This window comes from Neoarius graeffei, chromosome 2 (assembly GCF_027579695.1).
Source record: "Neoarius graeffei isolate fNeoGra1 chromosome 2, fNeoGra1.pri, whole genome shotgun sequence".
Classification (NCBI taxonomy): Eukaryota; Metazoa; Chordata; class Actinopteri; order Siluriformes; family Ariidae; genus Neoarius; species Neoarius graeffei.
In genome coordinates this window covers 109,293,013-109,314,931 of record NC_083570.1, presented here as the reverse complement: position 1 = coordinate 109,314,931, position 21,919 = coordinate 109,293,013, and the positions used below count along the sequence as shown (strand labels likewise).

At 44.2% G+C, this 21,919-nt stretch overlaps 2 protein-coding genes across 2 annotated transcripts; both read left to right on the top strand.

Moving 5' to 3' along the window:
• The first annotated feature begins 1,000 nt into the window (after positions 1–1,000).
• Positions 1,001–3,508, top strand: LOC132882105 (uncharacterized). Its single transcript, XM_060915359.1, has 2 exons — positions 1,001–1,181; positions 1,320–3,508. The coding sequence occupies exon 2, from the start codon at positions 1,460–1,462 to the stop codon at positions 3,506–3,508; it is 2,049 nt and encodes a 682-aa protein (XP_060771342.1). The 5' UTR covers positions 1,001–1,181; positions 1,320–1,459.
• Positions 3,509–5,928: 2,420 nt separating this feature from the next.
• Positions 5,929–7,221, top strand: LOC132882106 (uncharacterized). The gene has a single exon (XM_060915360.1). It carries the CDS (start codon positions 6,160–6,162, stop codon positions 7,120–7,122), a length of 963 nt encoding a protein of 320 aa, XP_060771343.1. The 5' UTR covers positions 5,929–6,159; the 3' UTR covers positions 7,123–7,221.
• Positions 7,222–21,919: the final 14,698 nt, after the last annotated feature.

Here is a 21,919-nt window from a genome sequence, read left to right as displayed (position 1 = left end):
ATATACAGTTAAAGTGTTTTGGGGGTTAATTCCTAAGAGCTGAATTTTTTTTTTTGAGAGGGGTAGAGAGAGAGAGAGAGGGAATCCATGTGTTAAAATTACACGTACAAAAAGAATCCTAACTAGCTCTAACTAGCACTAATTTCAACACAGAATGCTAACTAGCACTAATGTGAAAATAGAATGCTAACTAGTGCTAATTTGAAAATATAATGCTAACTAGTCCAAAGTTGGACATAGAACATCAAGTAGCACTAACTTGGGAATAGAATGCTACTTAGTGTTAACGTGAACATAGAACAGTAACTAGTGCTAATGTGAACATAGAATGCCAACTAGCACTAATATGAAAATAGGATGCTAATGACTAGTGCTAACTTGAAAATATAATGCGAACTCATCCAAAGTTGGAAATAGAACATCAAGTAGCACTAACTTGAGACTAGAATGCTAACTAGTGTTAACTTGAACATAGAATGCTAACTAGCACTAACTTGAAAGTAGAATAGAGTGCTAACTAGTGTTAACTTGAAAATATAATGCTAACTCATCCATAGTTGGACATAGAACACTAAGTAGCACTAACGTGAGAATAAAATGCTATTTATAGTAGTGTTAGTGTCAGTGGTGGACAGTAATGAAGTAGATGTGATTCATTACTGTACTTAAGTAACTTTTTAGTGTATCTGTACTTTACCAAAGTATTTCTATTTGGGGAGACTTTGACTCCACTATATCTCATCTCATCTCATTATCTCTAGCCGCTTTATCCTTCTACAGGGTCGCAGGCAAGCTGGAGCCTATCCCAGCTGACTACGGGCGAAAGGCGGGGTACACCCTGGACAAGTCGCCAGGTCATCACAGGGCTGACACATAGACACAGACAACCTGTGTTGCCCTTAAGGCAATTGTTTTTCTTTAATAAATAATTTCATGTGTTTAAAATATGGTACAAGGCTAAAAAACGGTTGTAATTTCATTAAGAAGTGTTTTACATAAATATTTCATGTTTATTTGTACTTTTGGTTAAAAAATATAGCGAAATAATACTACTTCCGGTTTTGCCGCGCAATTTCCGGTTTCGGTGTTCTCATGGTAAACAAGACGCATGCTATGGCTGGCTTGACTGTCATATGTCCAATCTGTCTCCATCCACCTTGAAGTATTAACAAGGCAATGCCGTAAGTTGTGAAAAGTGTTTATTTGATGTCTAGGCAACTATATTTTTGTATTAGTTTGGAGAAATGCGAAGTTTATGCACTTTATTTTTGTGATTGTATCAGCTCATGTTCTCAATGCATTGTACTGTATTGTTGCAGTTTTCACCATCCGAAGAGGGAAATTAAAGCCTCAATAACACGTCCCCTGTGGTCCCGGTCCTTCTTTGGTGGTTTAACTCGGTGTCATATCGATGGCGCTATAGTGAAAAGGCAGCATTCGATGCTTCATCGGGGACAAAATGGCCGCCAGCAACAAGTCAGAGAAAGCTTCAACTGTCATCACATCTTCATCAGTGAGCAGCGTCGCCCGTGCTCGAGCCAAAGCAGAGGCAGCGAAGGTGAGGGCTTCATATGCAAGTAAGGAAGCACAGCTAAAAGTGGAAAAAACGAAAATTGATGTAGAGCTTGAAGTGCTAATGCTACACAGAGAAGCAGACATTGCAGTAGCTGAAGCAGCAGTGCTAGAAGAAGAGGCAGAGTGTGAGAGCAGAAAATCAGTATCAGACGGAGTAAAAAGAGAAAGAACGCAGGAATATGTGCGGTCTCAGATTAAGCATTCTGAACCTCAAGGCCCCCCACCGGTTCCCCCCGCTAATGACAACAATGGTCACTCAGGTGAAACATTAGTGACATGGGATGGATCACAAGGTTCAGATCCAAAGCCACAGCCCAAAAGCAGTAAGCCAAAGCCTGATGACAATCACGCACCTTTGCTCACTCAAAGAGCATCTGAGACTCCAAAAGTTGAACAAACAAACAAAGTTCTCAGTCCATTCTCCAACCCATTCACGCCTCACTACAATACACCGGCAAGCATGTTACATTCAGCTGAGCCATTTGCACAATACATGGCACGCCGAGACCTCATCACTTCGGGTCTCTACCAGTATGATGACAGGCCAGAGAATTTCAGGGCATGGTTCTCTTCACTCAATGGTGCAACAGCAGAGGTCGCTCTCACACCAACTCAAGAACTCGACCTCATGACAAAATGGCTGGGAAAAGAGTCAAGCAATCAGGTGAAACGCATTCGCTCTGTACATATCAACAACCCCAAAACTGCTCTGAAGAAAGCATGGGAGAGACTTTGGGAGTGTTATGCAGCCCCTGAAATAATCGAAAAATCACTCTTTCAGAGACTAGACAGTTTTCCCAGACTAACAACAAAGGACAATGTAAAGCTACAGGAACTAGGGGATCTGCTGCAAGAGATCCACGGTGCAAAGGAGGACGGGTATCTCCCCGGCCTGCTTTATCTAGACACTTCACGTGGAATCGGACCAATTGTGGACAAACTTCCATACGGGCTCCAGGAGAAATGGATGTCTCATGGCTCACAATACAAAGAGGAAAATGATGGTTGTTTTCCTCCTTTCAGCTACTTCTGCAAATTCATATGTAAAGAGGCCAAGAAACGTAATGATCCAAGTTTCAACCAGTACAACAGTCAAACGCACTTAAAACTTGAAAGGCCCTACCAAAAGAACTTTCACTCAGCTAAACCAATCGTAGTGCACAAGACTAACATTACGCCCCCCAACAAAGACTTTAACAAGAACTGCCCGCTGCACAACAAACCCCACCCACTAAAGAAATGCAGGACATTCAGGAACAAGCTACTGGACGAAAGAAAGGCTTTTCTCAAGGAGAAAGGAATATGTTTCAAGTGCTGTTCATCAGACACTCATCTCGCTAAGGACTGTAAATCTACAGTAAAGTGCTCTGAATGCGGCAGTACATACCACGACACAGTCATGCATCCTGGTCCTCCACCACAAACAGACAGGGCTCCTTCTCCTGCTAAAGAGGATGGCGGGGAGGGAGAAAATCCAGACAACGCAGCAGTAACTACAACTTGCACAACAGTGTGCGGTCCAGGTCAGTGGGGTCGTTCATGTTCTAAAATATGTCTCACACAGGTGTATCCTAAAGGTGACAAAAACAGTGCAGTAAAAGCTTACGTTATTCTTGACGACCAGAGCAATCGTTCCTTAGCTAGGCCGGAGTTCTTCGAACTTTTTAACATTAAAACCGAACCTGTCTCTTACCACCTGAGAACTTGCTCTGGGCTAGTTGAAACATGGGGCAAAACGGCTGAAGGCTTTCAGATAGAGTCTTTAGATGGGTCAGTAGTAATCCCACTGCCACCTCTCATTGAATGTCAGGACATTCCTAATAACAGAAGTGAAATCCAACTCCAAACGCTGCACTGCACCAGCCACATCTCAAGTCCATTGCAAAGTACATTCCAGAGTTGGACCCTAAAGCAGAGATACTCCTGCTGCTAGGACGAGATGTTTTGCGTGCACACAAAGTCAGGGAACAAGTCAATGGCCCTCATCATGCACCCTTTGCCCAACGCCTAGATTTAGGGTGGGTAGTAATCGGGGAGGTGTGTGTAGGTAATGTCCACAAGGAAACAGTCAGCTCATACAAAACAGTGATACTTGAAAATGGCCGTCCAACAGTCTTTGGGAAATGTGATAGCTTCCTGCAATTAAAAGAAATGTCACACACTGCTAGGCCCAGCAAGGCACCTGAACTAACGCTGGGACAAACAGCTTTCAATCGCACTGAAAATGATAACAAGCTAGCTCCCTCCATAGAGGACACTCTCTTTTTAGAGATAATGGACAAAGCCATGTACAGAGATGATGACAGTAGCTGGGTCGCCCCTCTACCCTTTAAAGAGCCTCGCCAACCAATGCCAAACAACAGAGAGTTAGCACTCAGTCGATTTTCCTCTCTCAAAAGGAGCATGCAGAGGAAACCCCACATGCAGCAACAATATGTGGAGTTCATGGAAGCCATCTTCTCAAATGGTCACGCGGAAGTAGCGCCTGATTTAAAGCAAGGAGAAGAGTGCTGGTTTCTTCCGACATTCGGGGTTTACCACCCTCAAAAGCCCAACAAGATCAGGGTAGTTTTCGATTCCAGCGCCCAACACTCTGGCGTCTCACTCAACAACGTACTCCTCACAGGCCCAGATCTTAATAACAGCCTCATTGGGGTACTCCTTCGCTTCCGCAAAGAACCTGTCGCTATCATGGCCGACATACAGCAAATGTTTCACTGTTTCATGGTGCGCGAAGACCATCGTAATTACCTCCGTTTTCTGTGGCACAAGGACAATGATGTTAACAAGGAAGTCATAGACTATCGCATGAAAGTCCACGTGTTTGGCAACTCACCGTCTCCTGCCATTGCTGTTTATGGACTGCGCAAGGCCATTCAAGCAGGAGCAAAAGAGCATGGGACTGACACAGTCAAGTTCGTGGAGAGGCACTTTTATGTAGATGATGGCCTCATCTCTTTGCCCTCTCCAGCCGAAGCAATCGACTTGCTCCAAAGGACTCAAGCCTCACTTGCTGAGTCCAACCTCCGCCTGCACAAGTTTGCTTCCAACTCTCAGGCGGTCATGCAGGCCTTCTGCCCTGAAGATTGTGCAGCAGTAGTAAAGGACTTAGATCTTGGTGGCGAAGAAACCCAGTCACAGAGAAGTCTGGGTCTCATTTGGGAAACTATGACAGACACTTTCACTTTTTCAGTGGCCACCACAGACAAGCCATTCACACGGCGCGGTGTCCTGTCATCTGTTAATAGTGTCTTTGATCCAATGGGCCTATTAGCACCAGTCACAATCCAAGGAAGGGCTTTGCTCAGAGAACTCACTTCTGAAAATTCAGATTGGGACACTCCACTTCCGGAAGACAAGCAAAGCAAATGGGACGCTTGGAGAGGTTCCCTCAAAGACTTGAAAGAGCTTCATGTCCCGAGAACGTACACAACAACCTCTCTGAGTCAAGCAAAATACAAAGAACTGTATCTGTTTTCGGACGCTTCAACCAAAGCCATAGGCGCTGTAGCCTACTTAAGAGCAGTCTTTCCAGACAACAAAGTCGAGACCGGATTTGTCATGGGCAAAGCAAGACTAGCCCCTCAGTCAGAACCCACTATACCAAGACTTGAACTGTGCGCCGCCGTCTTGGCAGCAGAGATGGCTGATCTAATTCAGGATGAGTTAGACATTCAGTTTGATGCAGTTCACTTTTACACAGACAGTAAGGTAGTCTTGGGCTACATCTGCAATGAGTCAAAGAGATTCTACACATATGTTCACAACAGAGTGCAGCGCATTCGTCAGTCTTCAAAACCGGAACAGTGGCACTATGTGCGCACCGAGGAAAACCCAGCGGATCATGCATCTCACTCGCTCACAGCAACTCAACTAACAAAGACAACTTGGTTCACTGGACCTTCCTTCATTCGTCGTCCACCTGCAGAAACAAAGCAAGAAAGCAAAACGTTTGAGTTAGTTGAACCAGACAAAGACTGTGAAATCAGACCACAAGTTAAAACTTGTGCCACTCACCTCCAAGTACTCACCTGCAAACGCTTTGAACGCTTCTCCACCTTCAAGTCCTTAGTCAGAGCAGTAGCATTCCTCATTCAAATTGCAAAGTCTTTCAACGGCACAAATCCAAACAGTGAATGCAAAGGGTGGCACAAATGCAACTTACCTCGAACACAAGATGAAATGACCAAAGCAAAGCACATCATTCTTCAAAAGGCTCAACAGGCCGCCTTCGAAAAAGAATTGTCTGCCCACAAAGCTGGCAAACCAATTTCAAAACAGAGCCCCTTGCTGAGACTCAGCCCAGTCCTTCACAACGACCTCATTTCAATTGGAGGCCGTCTCAAACACTGAGAGCTCGAGAACTTTGAAAAGAGCCCAATTGTTCTCCCTAAAGACAGTCACGTCTCACTCCTGCTCACTCGTCACTACCACGAGCGGGTCCACCACCAAGGCCGTCATCTGACGGACGGGGCAATAAGGGCAGCAGGACTGTGGATAATAGGTGGCAAAAGACTCGTAAACTCAGTAATCCACAAATGCATCACCTGTCGCAAACTACGTGGAAAACAGGAAGAACAACGCATGGCAGATCTTCCACCAGAACGACTGAAAACATGTCCTCCCTTTAGTTACGTCGGCCTTGACGTTTTCGGGCCATGGACTGTCACTAGTAGACGTACTAGAGGTGGACATGCACAAAGTAAGCGCTGGGCCATCATGTTTAGCTGTATGAGTTCGAGAGCCGTTCATATTGAGGTGATCGATTCTTTGGACACGTCCAGCTGTGTCAATGCCCTGAGACGCTTCTTCTCACTAAGAGGACCCGCCAAAAAACTATTATCGGATCGTGGCACTAACTTCATCGGAGCTTCTAAGGAGTTAGGCATGGACAAGACACTTGAAAACTATCTAAAGGACCAAGGCTGCAGCTGGGAATTCAACCCACCACACGCCTCTCACATGGGAGGCTCCTGGGAGCGAATGATCGGTGTTGCTCGGAGAATACTGGACTCTATGCTGCTCCAAAGTAAGGTACAACTCACTCACGATGTGTTGTGCACGCTCATGGCCGAAGTCACCGCAATCATAAATGCACGGCCGCTCCTTCCAGTTTCTTCCGACCCCGACAATCCTTTCATTCTATCTCCATCAATGTTGCTCACCCAGAAATCTTGCCTTCTTCCACCTCCTGGAAATTTCATGGACAAAGACCTTTACACCAAGCAATGGAGACAAGTTCAGGCTCTTGCTAACCAGTTTTGGACACGCTGGAGGCGAGAGTACCTGCCGTCACTACAAAAAAGACAAAAATGGACTGTTTCTCGAAGGAATCTTCAAGTTGGTGACCTAGTTTTGCTGAAAGACAAGCAGGCCCCACGCAACAGCTGGCCCATGGCTAGAGTCACTGCCACATTTCCTGGAAAGGACAGTCACGTGAGGAAGATTGAGATCAAAGTAAGCGATCAAGGCAGTGTAAAGACTTTTATGCGACCAGTCACCGAAGTCATTCTTCTTCTGCCAATGGACACTTCTTGCAAAGTTTAGTTAGCTATAGTGGCCTACGAGGCCAGGCGGGGAGTGTGTTGCCCTTAAGGCAATTGTTTTTCTTTAATAAATAATTTCATGTGTTTAAAATATGGTACAAGGCTAAAAAACGGTTGTAATTTCATTAAGAAGTGTTTTACATAAATATTTCATGTTTATTTGTACTTTTGGTTAAAAAATATAGCGAAATAATACTACTTCCGGTTTTGCCGCGCAATTTCCGGTTTCGGTGTTCTCATGGTAAACAAGACGCATGCTATGGCTGGCTTGACTGTCATATGTCCAATCTGTCTCCATCCACCTTGAAGTATTAACAAGGCAATGCCGTAAGTTGTGAAAAGTGTTTATTTGATGTCTAGGCAACTATATTTTTGTATTAGTTTGGAGAAATGCGAAGTTTATGCACTTTATTTTTGTGATTGTATCAGCTCATGTTCTCAATGCATTGTACTGTATTGTTGCAGTTTTCACCATCCGAAGAGGGAAATTAAAGCCTCAATAACACGTCCCCTGTGGTCCCGGTCCTTCTTTGGTGGTTTAACTCGGTGTCATATCGATGGCGCTATACAACCATTCACACTCACATTCACACCTACGCTCAATTTAGTGACTCCACTATATTTCAAAGTCAAATGTTTTACTTTTTATTCCACTATATTATGCGAAACTTGTCATTCCTTTTTTCCAAAGTGGACTAAAAAAATGTAACCAGTCAAAACAACTGCACCGCAAGCACACCAATCAGGAAACAGTGCACAATTTTTTCTGAACTTGTTTCGACATGTTATTTATACAGTCTGTGGTTGGAGCAGTGCCTCGTAGGTTGGCTATCCATCACGATACTTCATCACTGCAGCATTTTGAGAACGCTTATGTCTACATAATTCATTTAATGATGTAAGAAACACCTGACACTGACTTGCTACAACACCCGTGGCCTTATTTGAGCGAATTTTTTGGAGTAGTTGAAAAGAAGAATGACTCAGTTATTTTTAAGTGCCTTTTCTGCCTGCCTCAGCATCATACCATTTCCTCTTTCAAGAATTCGCCTTCCAATCTGAAGAAACACATAGAGGTAAGTCATTTTCATTCTAGTGGGTATTTTCTCTAATGACTAATCGAACCATAGTTTAGAACAAACTGAATTATTTTTAAAATGTACATGCACGACTAAACATACATTGCCTAAACAAAGAGACATAGCAACACAGGTTCGAGCTATTTTACTCAAATTCCATTCACCAGGTAAGCTATTTATTGCTGTTTCACTGCAGTTCATAGAATTTGTAGATGAATGCTGAAATGGTAAACATTCAATGTTAACAGGTCAAGTTGGAACATAAAATCTACTGCATTTGACTAGTTTTACATGCAAGGTATGGTGCTTAAACAGTTGGCTGTTGGAGTCTGCTTTGAACTAAGATCGCCTATTTTCTAAAGACGAGCTATGATAAAAATATCAACATACTCTGTAGCCTACATCTAGGGCATGCCAAAACTCATGAAATGTGTATTGTATTTATCAGAAAGAGGGATATTAGTATGTGTATATGTTGTTAATGATTGGAACGTTTTCTTTTTGCAGAGGAAGCATAAAAGTCACATGGATACATAGACGCTCTGACAGCCCCACAGAAAAGAAAAGCAGAAAGCCAGGTGGCTCTTTCAACCTCTTCCAGACAGTTGAAGCTTGGTGAAAAGAAGCTAATTACTCAGAGGAATGGTGATTGTGCAGTATTGAATTTTGTAACCCAAAGTCTCCAACCCTTTAGTGTGGTGGACCAGCCATCATTTCAAGCTTTCTTGCTAGATCTTCAGCCCAACTCTTCTCTGATGTCAAGGACCACCTTGCAGCATAAAATAGACAAGGCTGCACTTGAAAGGAAGAGGAATATTAAAAAAAAGCAATGCCAATGATAGATTTCATTGCTACAACAACAGACTGTTGGAGCGCAAGGAGAAGAGGTTTTCTTAGCGTCATTACCCACTGGGTTAATCCTAATAGTCTGGAGAGGTGCTCGGTAGCGCTAGCATGCAGGCAGCTCAAAAGTTCACACACTTTTGATGTCTTGGGTAGTGTATTAAATGACATCAATTCTGTATTTGGCATACAGAACAAGATTGTACGAACTACCACAGACAATGGGTCCAATTTCTTAAAGGCATTCCGAATATATGGAGATCAAGATGAGAACAACAACTCTGCTTCAGGTGAAGTTGAAGATGATGTGTTTAGTGATGAGGACCAGGAAGTGGATGGAGTCGAAGTGGACTTTGTTGAGGTCATATCTATCTTAAATGAAGATGATGGTTTACAATTTCAACTCCCCAAGCATCATCGACGTGCCTGCCACTTATTAAACCTTGTCTCCATAGTGGATGCGGCCAAAGCTGCCTCAAATGATGCAAAAGGCTGTCTTGATCAGCTTTCTCAAAATGCCATGCACTGTTGAACAAATGTGGAAGATCTTCCGCTGCTGCAGAGATTATAAAGGACGTGCAAAATTCAGTTGATCCGCCCCAATGCAACAAGATGGAATTCCTTGTTTCTTGCCATTGAGAGAATCATTCAAATTGTTAAAGATCAGGGAGAGGGGGCTCTCAGAACTGTATGCACTTCACTCAAGTTGCCTATGTAAGTGTTGTTTTGGGAGTTGCTTTTAAATTCATGTATGGCTTCAAACTGCTTTAAACTCATTCCAGTATGTAAGAATCTATGTGGTAAAACTGCTTTGTAAAACCTATTACCTTCAATTGTTGCATAACTACTCAGTGGTCAGTAAGTAAAGTGGAAATAGAGCACTAGCCTTGCAATGTCACTTTGTAAAATGACCCCCCCAACACACACACACACACACACACACACACACACACACACACACACACTCTCTTAAAAGTGTGATCACATGAAATGATGAATTGTTGTTCCTTGAATGTCTGTTAGGTTGAATACAATTGAAATTACCTTTCTGGAGGAGTATGCCAGAACCATGAACCCACTCTTCAAAGCCCTCAACATTCTTCAAGCCGAAACCGATCTTCAGCTGGGATGGCTTCTGCCTACTCTGATGCTCCTCATCACGAAGCTCAACCGAATCTGCATTAATTCCAGGTACTACAAACCTCTCGTGGATGCTGTCCAAGAGGGCCTACAGCAGTGCTTTGGAGACATGCTTGTGGAAACAGAGTTTATCGCTCTTGCAATCCTTGTCCCGAAATTTAAGACATCATGGACATTGAATGAAAATATACTCAAACTAGGTAAGACTATCTTAGTGATCCAGTTTTATTTCAGAAAAGTGTCACAAATTAGGTTCACAGAAACAAAGTAACCAAAACACTTTAAAAAGCTATCAAACTCAACTGGGTTTACATTAGTTTTAAATGCACCTTCAAAATACATGGGCCAGTATTGTTGTTTTCCAATGCAAGGCATTGGAAAGGCAGCGAATGCGTTCAATAAACTTCTGCCTATTATGCATCATAAATCCATCCGGCTGCGAACAAAAATGGCAACATATCAAGCTGTAGTGATTGCAACCTTACTATATGGCGCTGAAGCTTGGAATACCACCTAACAAGAAGAGAAGTGCTTAGCGGCTTTTCATACTTAGATGCCTTTGCAGAATCCTTGGTATATCCTGGAGAGACCACATCTCAAACGCAGAGACCTTTGAAAGAACTTGTCAGGCTCCCCTAATTAATATCCTGCGACAGAAACAGCTATCATGGCTCGGCCACATTGTATGCATGCCTCTAACATGCTTACCGCATTGCCTGCTCCATTGGGTACCATCAGGACAGCGTCGTCCAGGTAGGCAACACAAGTGATGGAGTGATACGGTCTCAAGAGACTTACAGGAGTCGGGCATCTCGTTTGAGGAGGCAGTGGTGGCAGCGCAGGACAGGAAGCAATGGCGATCCTTTGTGTTGGTGCTATGTGGGCACAGCTCACGGCAGCAGTAACATAATTGTTGTTTTGATATAACATTGAGGAATATATGATTACTATGACTTGATTTTTGGCATCTTTGGAAATATCCATTTCAGGCCTGGACTACATCAAGGACCATCTGGAGGAAGAGACTTCACATCAGTCGCCAGCCAATGGTTCAACTGCTTCGGATGATGAGGACTTTTTTGCAAGCATGAAGACAATTCATGAGCAGGAAAGTATAAAACAACTAGAACACTACCTTGCCTCAAAAATAGACAACAAAGAGATACTGTAGTATTATCCTGCAGTGTGTAAATCGTCTCTGAAAATTAGCACTGCGTTACCGGCCTCTGCTGCCTGTGAACGTCTTTTTAGCACCGCTGGACTGATTTTCAGCCCAAGGAGGGCAAGGCTGGATGCCACAAATTTTGAGAATCAGCTCCTCTTAAAACTAAATAAAAAATATTTTAGCTTTAGGTAGGTCATTTAGTTAACAACTCACTGCCATTTTAGGCTTGCTGTTTTAGCACATCACTTGTAATGTCCGATTAAGTAGTTTGTTTTGACTTTCTTCTATGTTTGTACCAGAGTATCACTACATACTACTTTATAGTCTTCTGCGCAATCTGGTATAACATTATGGTTCCTGATTTTGTGGAATTTATGCAAACACTAGTTCCTCTAATGGTAAATAAAGATTTATGTTTACACACAGACATATGTGATGTAGTAAAGGAAAACTCATTTGTGAAAACTTGCAAATAAGTTACAAATACATCTTAAATTGAATCTTTGTCTGTTCTCGAATCCTGTTATTTCATAACCACTTGGTTCTACCTAATGAAAATGGCTTGCTTTCAGTGTTTTGTGCTTATGATCATTTTAATATACATCAGTGTCAGACAAATGAATAACGTTCTATTTAAAGATTGGTGTGCCAAGAGTGGCATTAGTCTTTTCACCTAAAATGAGTTGATTGAGCAAGAGTTTTGGTGCGAAAATGATAATAGGACATTGGAACCATAATACATCGAGGTAATTTTACTTTTGATACTTAAGTACATTTGAAGGCAAATACTTTTATACTTTTACTCAAGTGGAAGTTCAAAGGGAGTACTTCCACTTTTACTGGAATAATATTTTACATTAGGTATCTCTACTTCATCCACCACTAGTTAATAGAACACTAACTAGTGCTAACGAAAAAATAGAATATTAACTAGCACTAACATGAACATAGAATGTTAACTAGCATTGACTTGAGAATAGAATGCTAACTAGTGCTAAGTTGGACATAGAACCCTAACTAGCACTAACTTGAGAATAGAAAGCTAACTAGCAATCACTTGAACGCAGAATGCTAACTAGTGCTAACTTGATCATTGAACACTAACTAGTACTAACGAGAATAGAATGCTAATTAGCATTACTGTATGTGGCAGCGGGGGCATGGTCAAGCGCCGGTCTGTGACAGGAGGGCAGAGTCAGGGAAGGTGAGTGGCAGAATCACTACACCTGAGAGCAATTAACCTGTGTTTGTGTGTCTTCCCAGTGACCGCGCCCTATATAAGGAGGGAGAGCAGACAGCAGAGGAGCTCTTCCCTGAACAGACACCCATTGTGTGTGTGTGTCTGTTTGAGTGACTGTTAGACTGAAAAGTGTGACAATAAATGCTAAATTGGAACCTGATCTCTGTCCTGCCATCCTCTGTGCTCCACCCACCTACTCCGAACTGCCACAGTGGTGCTGAAACCCGGGATCTGGAGCACAGCAGCCTCACAGCCCCATGGAGTCCTCCCCATTCACTGAACTGGTCCACGCCCTCACCACGGCCCAGCAAAGCCAGCACCAGGCTCTACTCACCCTCCGAAAGGAGCAGGAACAGCGGTTTGAGGCCCTGGTGTTGGCCCAGCAAGAAGATCGACAGGCGTTCCGGCACCTCCTCGCGTCGGCGGGGTCCACCAGCGCTCCTACCGCGGGCCCGTCTCCCCTCACCGTAACCAAGATGGGCCCACAGGACGACCCCGAGGCGTTCATCACGCTCTTTGAGCAAGTCGCCGAAACCTCGGGGTGGCCGATGGAGCAGCGCGCGGCGCGCCTCCTCCCCCTGCTCACGGGAGAAGCCCAGCTGGCCGTGCTACAGCTCCCCGCTGACCGTCGGCTGGCCTACGCGGACCTCTGCCGGGCCATCCTCCAGCGCGTGGGGCGCACTCCAGAACAGCAGCACCAGCGCTTCCGCGCGCTGCACTTGGAGGAAGTCGGCCGGCCGTTCGCATTTGGCCAGCAGCTCCGGGACGCCTGCTGGTGGTGGCTGAGGGCCAACAACCGCGACACCGAAGGAATCATCGACCAGGTGGTGCTGGAACAGTTCGTCGCTCGCTTGCCAGCAGGAACTGCGGAGTGGGTCCGGTGCCACCGCCCGGTGTCGCTGGATCAGGCAGTCGAGCTGGCGGAGGACCATTTGGCGGCTGTCCCGGCGGCAGGACAGCAGATGGCATCTTCTCTTCTCTCCTCTTCTCTCTCTCTCTCTCTCTCCTCCTCCTCCTGTGTCCCGTCCTCGCCCCATTCCCCCACCGCGGAGGCGGGGGCCGGCACCACCCCAGCCGGCCTGCCGCACCCGCAGTGCCCTCCCGTTTCTCCCTTCTGTGTCTGTCTCTCCCCACCTCAGGTGAGTGAGCCCCAGATCACCGGTGCAGAGGGAAAGCCCGGGCCGGTTTGCTGGCGCTGCGGGGAGCCGGGCCACCTTCAACAGCAGTGCATGGCAATGGAAGTGGGCGCGGTGGTTCGGATCCCCAACGCGCCAGAGGCCGCCCTTGATTGGGCGTATCGCATACCGGTGAGTATCCAAGGGGCTACATATCAGGCGTTGGTGGATTCTGGTTGTAATCAGACCTCAATTTGCCAAAGCCTGGTTCAAAACGAGGCATTGGGGGGAGCACAAGGGGTGAAGGTGTTGTGTGTGCACGGGGATGTTCACCGCTACCCTTTGGTGTTGGTCCACATTATTTTCAGAGGGGAAAAATTTATAGTGAAGGCGGCGGTTAATCCTCGCCTTACCCACTCTTTAATTTTGGGGACTGATTGGCCAGGATTTCGGGGTTTAATGACAGGCCTAGTAAAGAGTGGGTCCTGCCATTTGACAGGGGGAGGTCTCGGTGTCGCTTTGGCGGGAGCAGCTGTCACAGAGCCGTCTACGTCATCTCCGTGTCAGAGTGAAGAGCCACCGGCTCCTCCTCTCTCTATTGGGGAATCCCTCGTGGATTTCCCATTAGAGCAGTCGCGAGACGAGACTCTGCGGCATGCGTTTGACCAAGTGAGAGTAATCGATGGTCAAACGCTCCAGCCGAACGCCACCCCGTCCTTCCCCTACTTCGCAATTATGAAGGATAGATTATACCGAGTGACGCAGGACACTCAAACTAAAGAGCGAGTCACGCAGCTTTTAATTCCGAAGAGCTGCCGGGAATTGGTATTCCAGGCGGCTCACTTTAATCCCATGGCTGGACACTTGGGGCAGGATAAAACACTAGCCCGAATAATGGCCCGATTCTATTGGCCGGGGATTCGCGGCGATGTCCATAGGTGGTGTACGGCATGCCACGAATGCCAGTTAGTAAATTCACCCACCATTCCAAAAGCGCCTTTGCGCCCTCTCCCATTAATCGAGACCCCATTTGAGAGAATTGGGATGGATCTCGTCGGGCCATTAGATTGGTCAGCACGACGGTACCGCTTTATATTAGTTCTGGTGGACTACGCAACGCGATACCCGGAAGCAGTGCCTCTGCGCAATATCTCAGCACGCAGTATTGCAGAGGCGCTCTTCCGTGTCATCTCCCGAGTTGGAATCCCGAAAGAGATTCTGACTGATCAAGGCACTATGTTTATGTCACAAACACTGCACGAACTGTATGGGTTATTGGGGATTAAGCCGATCCACACCAGCGTGTATCACCCACAAATGGACGGAGGGAGAGCAGACAGCAGAGGAGCTCTTCCCTGAACAGACACCCATTGTGTGTGTGTGTCTGTTTGAGTGACTGTTAGACTGAAAAGTGTGACAATAAATGCTAAATTGGAACCTGATCTCTGTCCTGCCGTCCTCTGTGCTCCACCCACCTACTCCGAACTGCCACACTGTATTACAACCCCGATTCCAAAAAAGTTGGGACAAAGTACAAATTGTAAATAAAAACGGAATGCAATAATTTACAAATCTCAAAAACTGATATTGTATTCACAATAGAACATAGACAACATATCAAATGTCGAAAGTGAGACATTTTGAAATTTCATGCCAAATATTGGCTCATTTGAAATTTCATGACAGCAACACATCTCAAAAAAGTTGGGACAGGGGCAATAAGAGGCTGGAAAAGTTAAAGGTACAAAAAAGGAATAGCTGGAGGACCAAATTGCAACTCATTAGGTCAACTGGCAATAGGTCATTAACATAACTGGGTATAAAAAGAGCATCTTGGAGTGCCAGCGGCTCTCAGAAGTAAAAATGGGAAAAGGATCACCAATCCCCCTAATTCTGTGCCGACAAATAGTGGAGCAATATCAGAAAGGAGTTCGACAGTGTAAAATTGCAAAGAGTTTGAACATATCATCATCTACAGCGCATAATATCATCAAAAGATTCAGAGAATCTGGAAGAATCTCTGTGCGTAAGGGTCAAGGTCGGAAAACCATACGGGGTGCCCGTGATCTTCGGGCCCTTAGACGGCACTGCATCACATACAGGCATGCTTCTGTATTGGAAATCACAAAATGGGCTCAGGAATATTTCCAGAGAACATTATCTGTGAGCACAATTCACCGTGCCATCCACCATTGCCAGCTAAAACTCTATAGTTCAAAGAAGAAGCCATATCTAAACATGATCCAGAAGCGCAGACGTCTTCTCTGGGCCAAGGCTCATTTAAAATGGACTGTGGCAAAGTGGAAAACTGTTCTGTAGTCAGACGAATCAAAAATTTGAAGTTCTTTATGGAAATCAGGGACGCAGTGTCATTCAGACTAAAGAGGAGAAGGACGACCCAAGTTGTTATCAGCGCTCAGTTCAGATGCCTGCATCTCTGATGGTATGGGGTTGCATTAGTGCGTGTGGCATGGGCAGCTTACACATCTGGAAAGACACCATCAATGCTGAAAGGTATATCCAGGTTCTAGAGCAACATATGCTCCCATCCAGACGACGTCTCTTTCAGGGAAGACCTTGCATTTTCCAACATGACAATGCCAAACCACATACTGCATCAATTACAGCATCATGGCTGTGTAGAAGAAGGGTCCGCGTACTGAACTGGCCAGCCTGCAGTCCAGATCTTTCACCCATAGAAAACATTTGGCGCATCATAAAACGGAAGATACGACAAAAAAGACCTAAGACAGTTGAGCAACTAGAATCCTACATTAGACAAGAATGGGTTAACATTCCTATCCATAAAATTGAGCAACTTGTCTCCTCAGTCCCCAGATGTTTACAGACTGTCGTAAAGAGAAAAGGGGATGTCTCACAGTGGTAAACATGGCCTTGTCCCAACTTTTTTGAGATGTGTTGTTGTCATGAAATTTAAAATCACCTAATGTTTCTCTTTAAATGATACATTTTCTCACTTTAAATAATTGATATGTCATCTATGTTCTGTTCTGAATAAAATATGGAATTTTGAAACTTCCACATCATTGCATTCCATTTTTATTTACAATTTGTACTTTGTCCCAACTTTTTTGGAATCAGGGTTGTATTTTTCTACATGTAGTTACACTTGTGCAGTGGGTGGCATGGTGGTGTAGTGGTTAGCATTGTCACTTCACAGCAAGAAGGTTCTGGGTTCGAGCCCAGTGGCCGACGGGGGCCTTTCTGTGTGGTATTTGCATGTTCTCCATGTCTGCGTCACCCTGTGGGTTTCGTCCGGGTGCTCTGATTTCCTCCACAGTTCATAGACATGTGGTTAGGTTAACATGGGGGGGCCTTGGGCTAAAGTGCCCTTGAGCAAGGCATCTAACCCCTAACTGCTTCCCAGACACTGTAGCATAGCTGCCTACTGCTCTGGGTATGTGTGTGTCTGTGTGTGTGTGCTCATTACTCACTTGTGTGTGCTTGAGTGTACATTAAAGGTTCTGACTGCAAAGTTGAAAATGTTCTATGTCTGTTGCTGTTGAAGTTTCGAGATGTTTCTCTGCTGCACACACACTGTGTATCCTGTGTGTAAATGTTTTGCCAAGAAAAAACGCGACTGCACTTTATGATTCCGGAGATTGCCGAAGCAAGTGAGCAATGATATCACATGACCACCGTGGAGCATGTTTGACCTACTTTTAACCAAAACAGGTTAGCGTGGGTAAACATGGCGGACTTGGCTCTCCCTCCAGCTAAAAGCCAGCAGAAAAGAAAAAGAAAATATGAAAGCAAATCAGCTAGAAAGTGCACCAGAAAAGTGATGGAACCCAAAAGGTTGTCCACAAGAATTTTCATGAAGGGACAGATCAACTCCTGGAATCAACTGAAGAATGAAACAGGTGTGAAATCTGATGAAAAATTTGCAGTGCTTGTCTTGGATTGGTGAGTCTGAGTATGGAGTTATACACCTAGTGGTTTGATCCTGCAGAGAAAGAAATGACAGCACAAAAGCAGTAACAGAGAAAAGATATATTCGTCTTTTGTTTCATGAATATATTCACGAATGTCAACCACAAATTACATCCCTGCAACTCAGAACTCTCCAAGGTCGATGCAGAGTCACGATGTTTTCTGTGTGTCGCCATCTTGGTGTGATGCAGTTCCATAGTTATGCTAATTAGCTAAAGCTCCTCCCTTACATTTGGCTGTTTCCTGTGTCCATAGGGCCATACTGTTTACCTCAAGAGGGAGGAAAACGGTCCCCAAATGGAGAAAAGTGACCCTCAGGACATCAAAATGATCACATCTTATCTCCATGATATTGCTTTTGCAGGATAGAGGACAATGCCATGCGCAATAAAAGTTTTTAAAAAATCTGATGACTTTGCAGTCAGCACCTTTTAAAATAAAAAGTGGATGGTAAAAAAAAAAATGATTGACTGGTAGATTTTGGACTCCATGAGCCACAGTGGCAGGGGGACAAAAATGTTGATTTCAAACCCTGTTGTACTGGAACTAACTATTGTTGTCAGTTAGAGTGAAGTCACTGTCAGAATAAAGAAAGAATCTGAATCACTCAGTCCTGTCAGGGTCAGAACCAGAAAAGGAGGTAAAAATGAAGTGCTTTTGTGAAAACTGCCCTGAAATGAAAAGGCAACTTGTCAACCTACAACAATGCAGTACATCAGTGAACAACTACTTCACACTGTGACCCAGTATACATCCGTCAGACAGGTCATGAACACGACAAAGATGTCTTGGCGATTTCGGTAAAAGTTATAACACGCCAGACAATGTAGTATAAACCTTCTGAAAGCAAAAACAGGATGTCAGGGAAAGGTCAAAAACAAAAGTCAACATTGAGGATCTTTAAAGTAGATCTTCATCATCTAAACACCGCAGTCAAGTTCAAAAGTTTCCGAGAAAATCTTTATCACAAGTGTCTAGTCTGATTACTGTTGCTTAGGAACAGTGACAGCAAGCCAACTTTTTTTTATATAGCAAACATGTAAACATTCTAAATGTAAACATTTTTGCCTATTTGTCACATTAAATGGTTTCAGATGATCCTTGTGGTGGCATGGTGATGTAGTGGTTAGCACTGTTGCCTCACAGCAAGAAGGTCCTGGGTTCGAGCCCAGTGGCCGGCGAGGGCCTTTCTGTGTGGAGTTTGCATGTTCTCCCCATGTCCACGTGGGTTTCCACCAGGTGCTCCAGTTTCCCCCACAGTCCAAAGACATGCAGGTTAGGTTAATTGGCGGCTCTAAATTGACCATAGGTGTGAGTGTGAATGGTTGTTTGCCTCTGTGTCAGCCCTGTGATGATCTGGCGACTTGTCCAGGGTGTACCCCGCCTTTCACCCATAGTCAGCTGGGATAGGCTCCTGCTTGCCTGCGACCCTGTAGGACAGGATAAGCGGCTACAGATAATGGATGGATGGATGATCCTCATACAAAGTGTAATATAAGGCAAGGAGAACATGAGGAACCACAAAACACAGATTCTAAATATTCTGAGTACTTCAACTGAATGCAAAACGGTTACACAACACTTACATCAATCAGTCCTGTGAAAAAGTAATTGCCCCAATGCTGATAACTGTGATAACTTTAGTCGCAATAACTGCAACCATAACTGAGATCAGTCTTTCAGATCACTTTTGAGGAATTTTTGTCCCACGCTTCTTTGTTGAATTGCTTTATCTCAGCCATACTGGAGGGCTTTTGAGCATTTAAGGTCCTACCACAACAGGTTACCGAGGATCCTGTCCAAGACTTGGTTTCTTTGGAGACATTCAGAAGTTGACTCATAGTTATGCTTTAGAGTGTTGTCTTGTTGCATAACCCACTTCCACTTGGGCTTCAGATCACTGACTGATGACCAGATATTGTCCTTCATGATTTTCTGGTACAGGGCAGAATTCATGGTTTTACCAATTATGGCAAGCAAAGCATCCCCACACCACCACACTACCACCACCATGCTTCAATGTTGATATGAGGTTCTTACTATGGAATGCTATGTTAGATTTACACCAGCCAAGTCTTTCTAAAAAGTTTCACTTTTGACACATCAGTCCACAGAACATAATCCGAAAAGGCTTGGGGGTCATCAAGGTGTATTTTGGCAAATATGAGCTGAGCCTCATTACATTGCATTGTATTACATTACAGGCATTTAGCAGATGCTCTTGTCCAGAGCGACGTACAACATACCCAGAGTAACCTGGGGAGCAGTTGGGGGTTAGATACCTTGCTCAAGGGCACTTCAGCCAATAATGCTGGTCCAGGGAATCTAACCAATTACTTTTTGGTCCCAAAGCTGCTTCTCTGACCATTAAAAGCTGTTTAGCCTCAAAATGTTCCTTTTAGTTAGCAGTGGTGTTTGTCTTGCAACTCGCATGGATGGTATACCATGGACAACATTTGTTTTTCCCAGATACTTTCTAATGGTGGAATTATGAACGCTGACCTTAAGTGAGGCCTGCAGTTCATTGGCTGTTCATTTGGGTTCTTTTGTGACTTCCTGGATGAGCCATTCATGTGCTTTTGGAGGAATTTGGGAAGGGTGGCCACTGCGAAGACTCCCCACCATTCCAAGTATTCTCCATTTGAAGGTAATGGGTCTCATACAGTCTCAGAGCTTCAGAAATGGCTTTGTAGACCCTTTCCAGACTGATGTACAGAGCTGTACAAACGTCTTAGGCACATGCAAAGAAATACTGTACAGCTAAGTTCCATTCATCCATCCATTATCTGTAGCCGCTTATCTGTGCAGGGTCACCAGAACATCACAGGGCTGACACATAGAGACAAACAACCATTCACACTCACGTTCACACCTGCAGTCAATTTAGAGCCACCAGTTAACCTAACCTGCATGTCTTTGGATTGTGGGGGAAACCGGAGCACCCGGAGGAAACCCACGCAGACACGGGGAGAACATGCAAACTCCGCACAGAAAGGTCCCCATTGACCATCATGCCACCCAATAATAAAATCTGTATTTTTAAAAAAAGGCTGTCTAAGACTTCTGCACAGGAATTAAATATCAATATCAGATGAAGTCCTGATCATATGACTCTTGCTTGGTAAAATTAGATAAAACCTCCTAAACCCATGTTACTTAAGACTGTGTGCTTCTCATATGTTTTGATTATCTTCGTTAAACCCTGCATTAAGCTGAGCTTAGTGAATCCACAGTAGGCCAACGTGCTTTACTCAGCGTTTTACATCAGCAATTCAGTTTTAATTATCCTTAATCGGGCTGCTGTTTTCCTCTCAGAGCTGTTTTGAAGTTCCCATTAGAGGGGAATTATTTTGTTCACAATGTCTCTGTGGCAAAAGGAAAGGTTAGAGAAAAAAAGTGTGTAAGTGTTTTGTGTAGCGGTTTATGTTATAGAGTGGTAATAAGTGTGAAGTGTGAATCACAGATGCTGTACATGCAATCTGGAATCTGATTGCTCAGAAGGTGTTGATTAATTTTCTGTAACAGCAGGTCTGAGAGTAGTGCAGCTGTTACTTTGTAGGTTTTGGATTTTGCCCATTTTTTCAGTGTGAGATGAAGCAACTTCCACGAAAATGTGGATTTTTTTTCTAACCCTTTTTACTGATCTTTACGGGGGGGGGGGCAATAATAATGGAGGGGTCCGTATGTTCTGTCATAGTTTTGATGTCTTCGGTATTGTTCTACAGTGGAGAAAATAGTCAAAATACAGAAAAAATATATGAAGGAGTAGGCATGTCCAAACTTTTGACTGGTACTGTATGTAATTATAGAATTGGAAACTGTTAATATTATTAGAAACTGGTACAAAGACTGGAGTGGTGTTAATGGAAGTAGAAATTATTCCCAGGATATTATCATGTTGTTGCTCGTTAGATCATGTGACCATAATGGCGATGAGCTGTTGCCAAGGCGTGGCGTCCATCTGTCATCCACAATTCAGTTAAATCAAATCTCCTCCAACAGTTCTCCATGGATTTCCATTCCGATTGTTTTGTTTGAAAGAACTCATCGGCACAAAACTTGGTCGCTGCTTTGTCAATTTTTTTTGCTAACAAGTTACTAATTAGGGCAAATTAACACATTTTCCAGGCCTCTCACTAGAATTGTATCTCCTCTCTCATTTCTCATCTGCTTCCAGTTCTGATAAATGTTTTGGGTAGATCTTCCCTTGAGGAACAAAATTTGGTTGTTTATTTGTTGATTTTCCTGTTGTAAATTTTTTT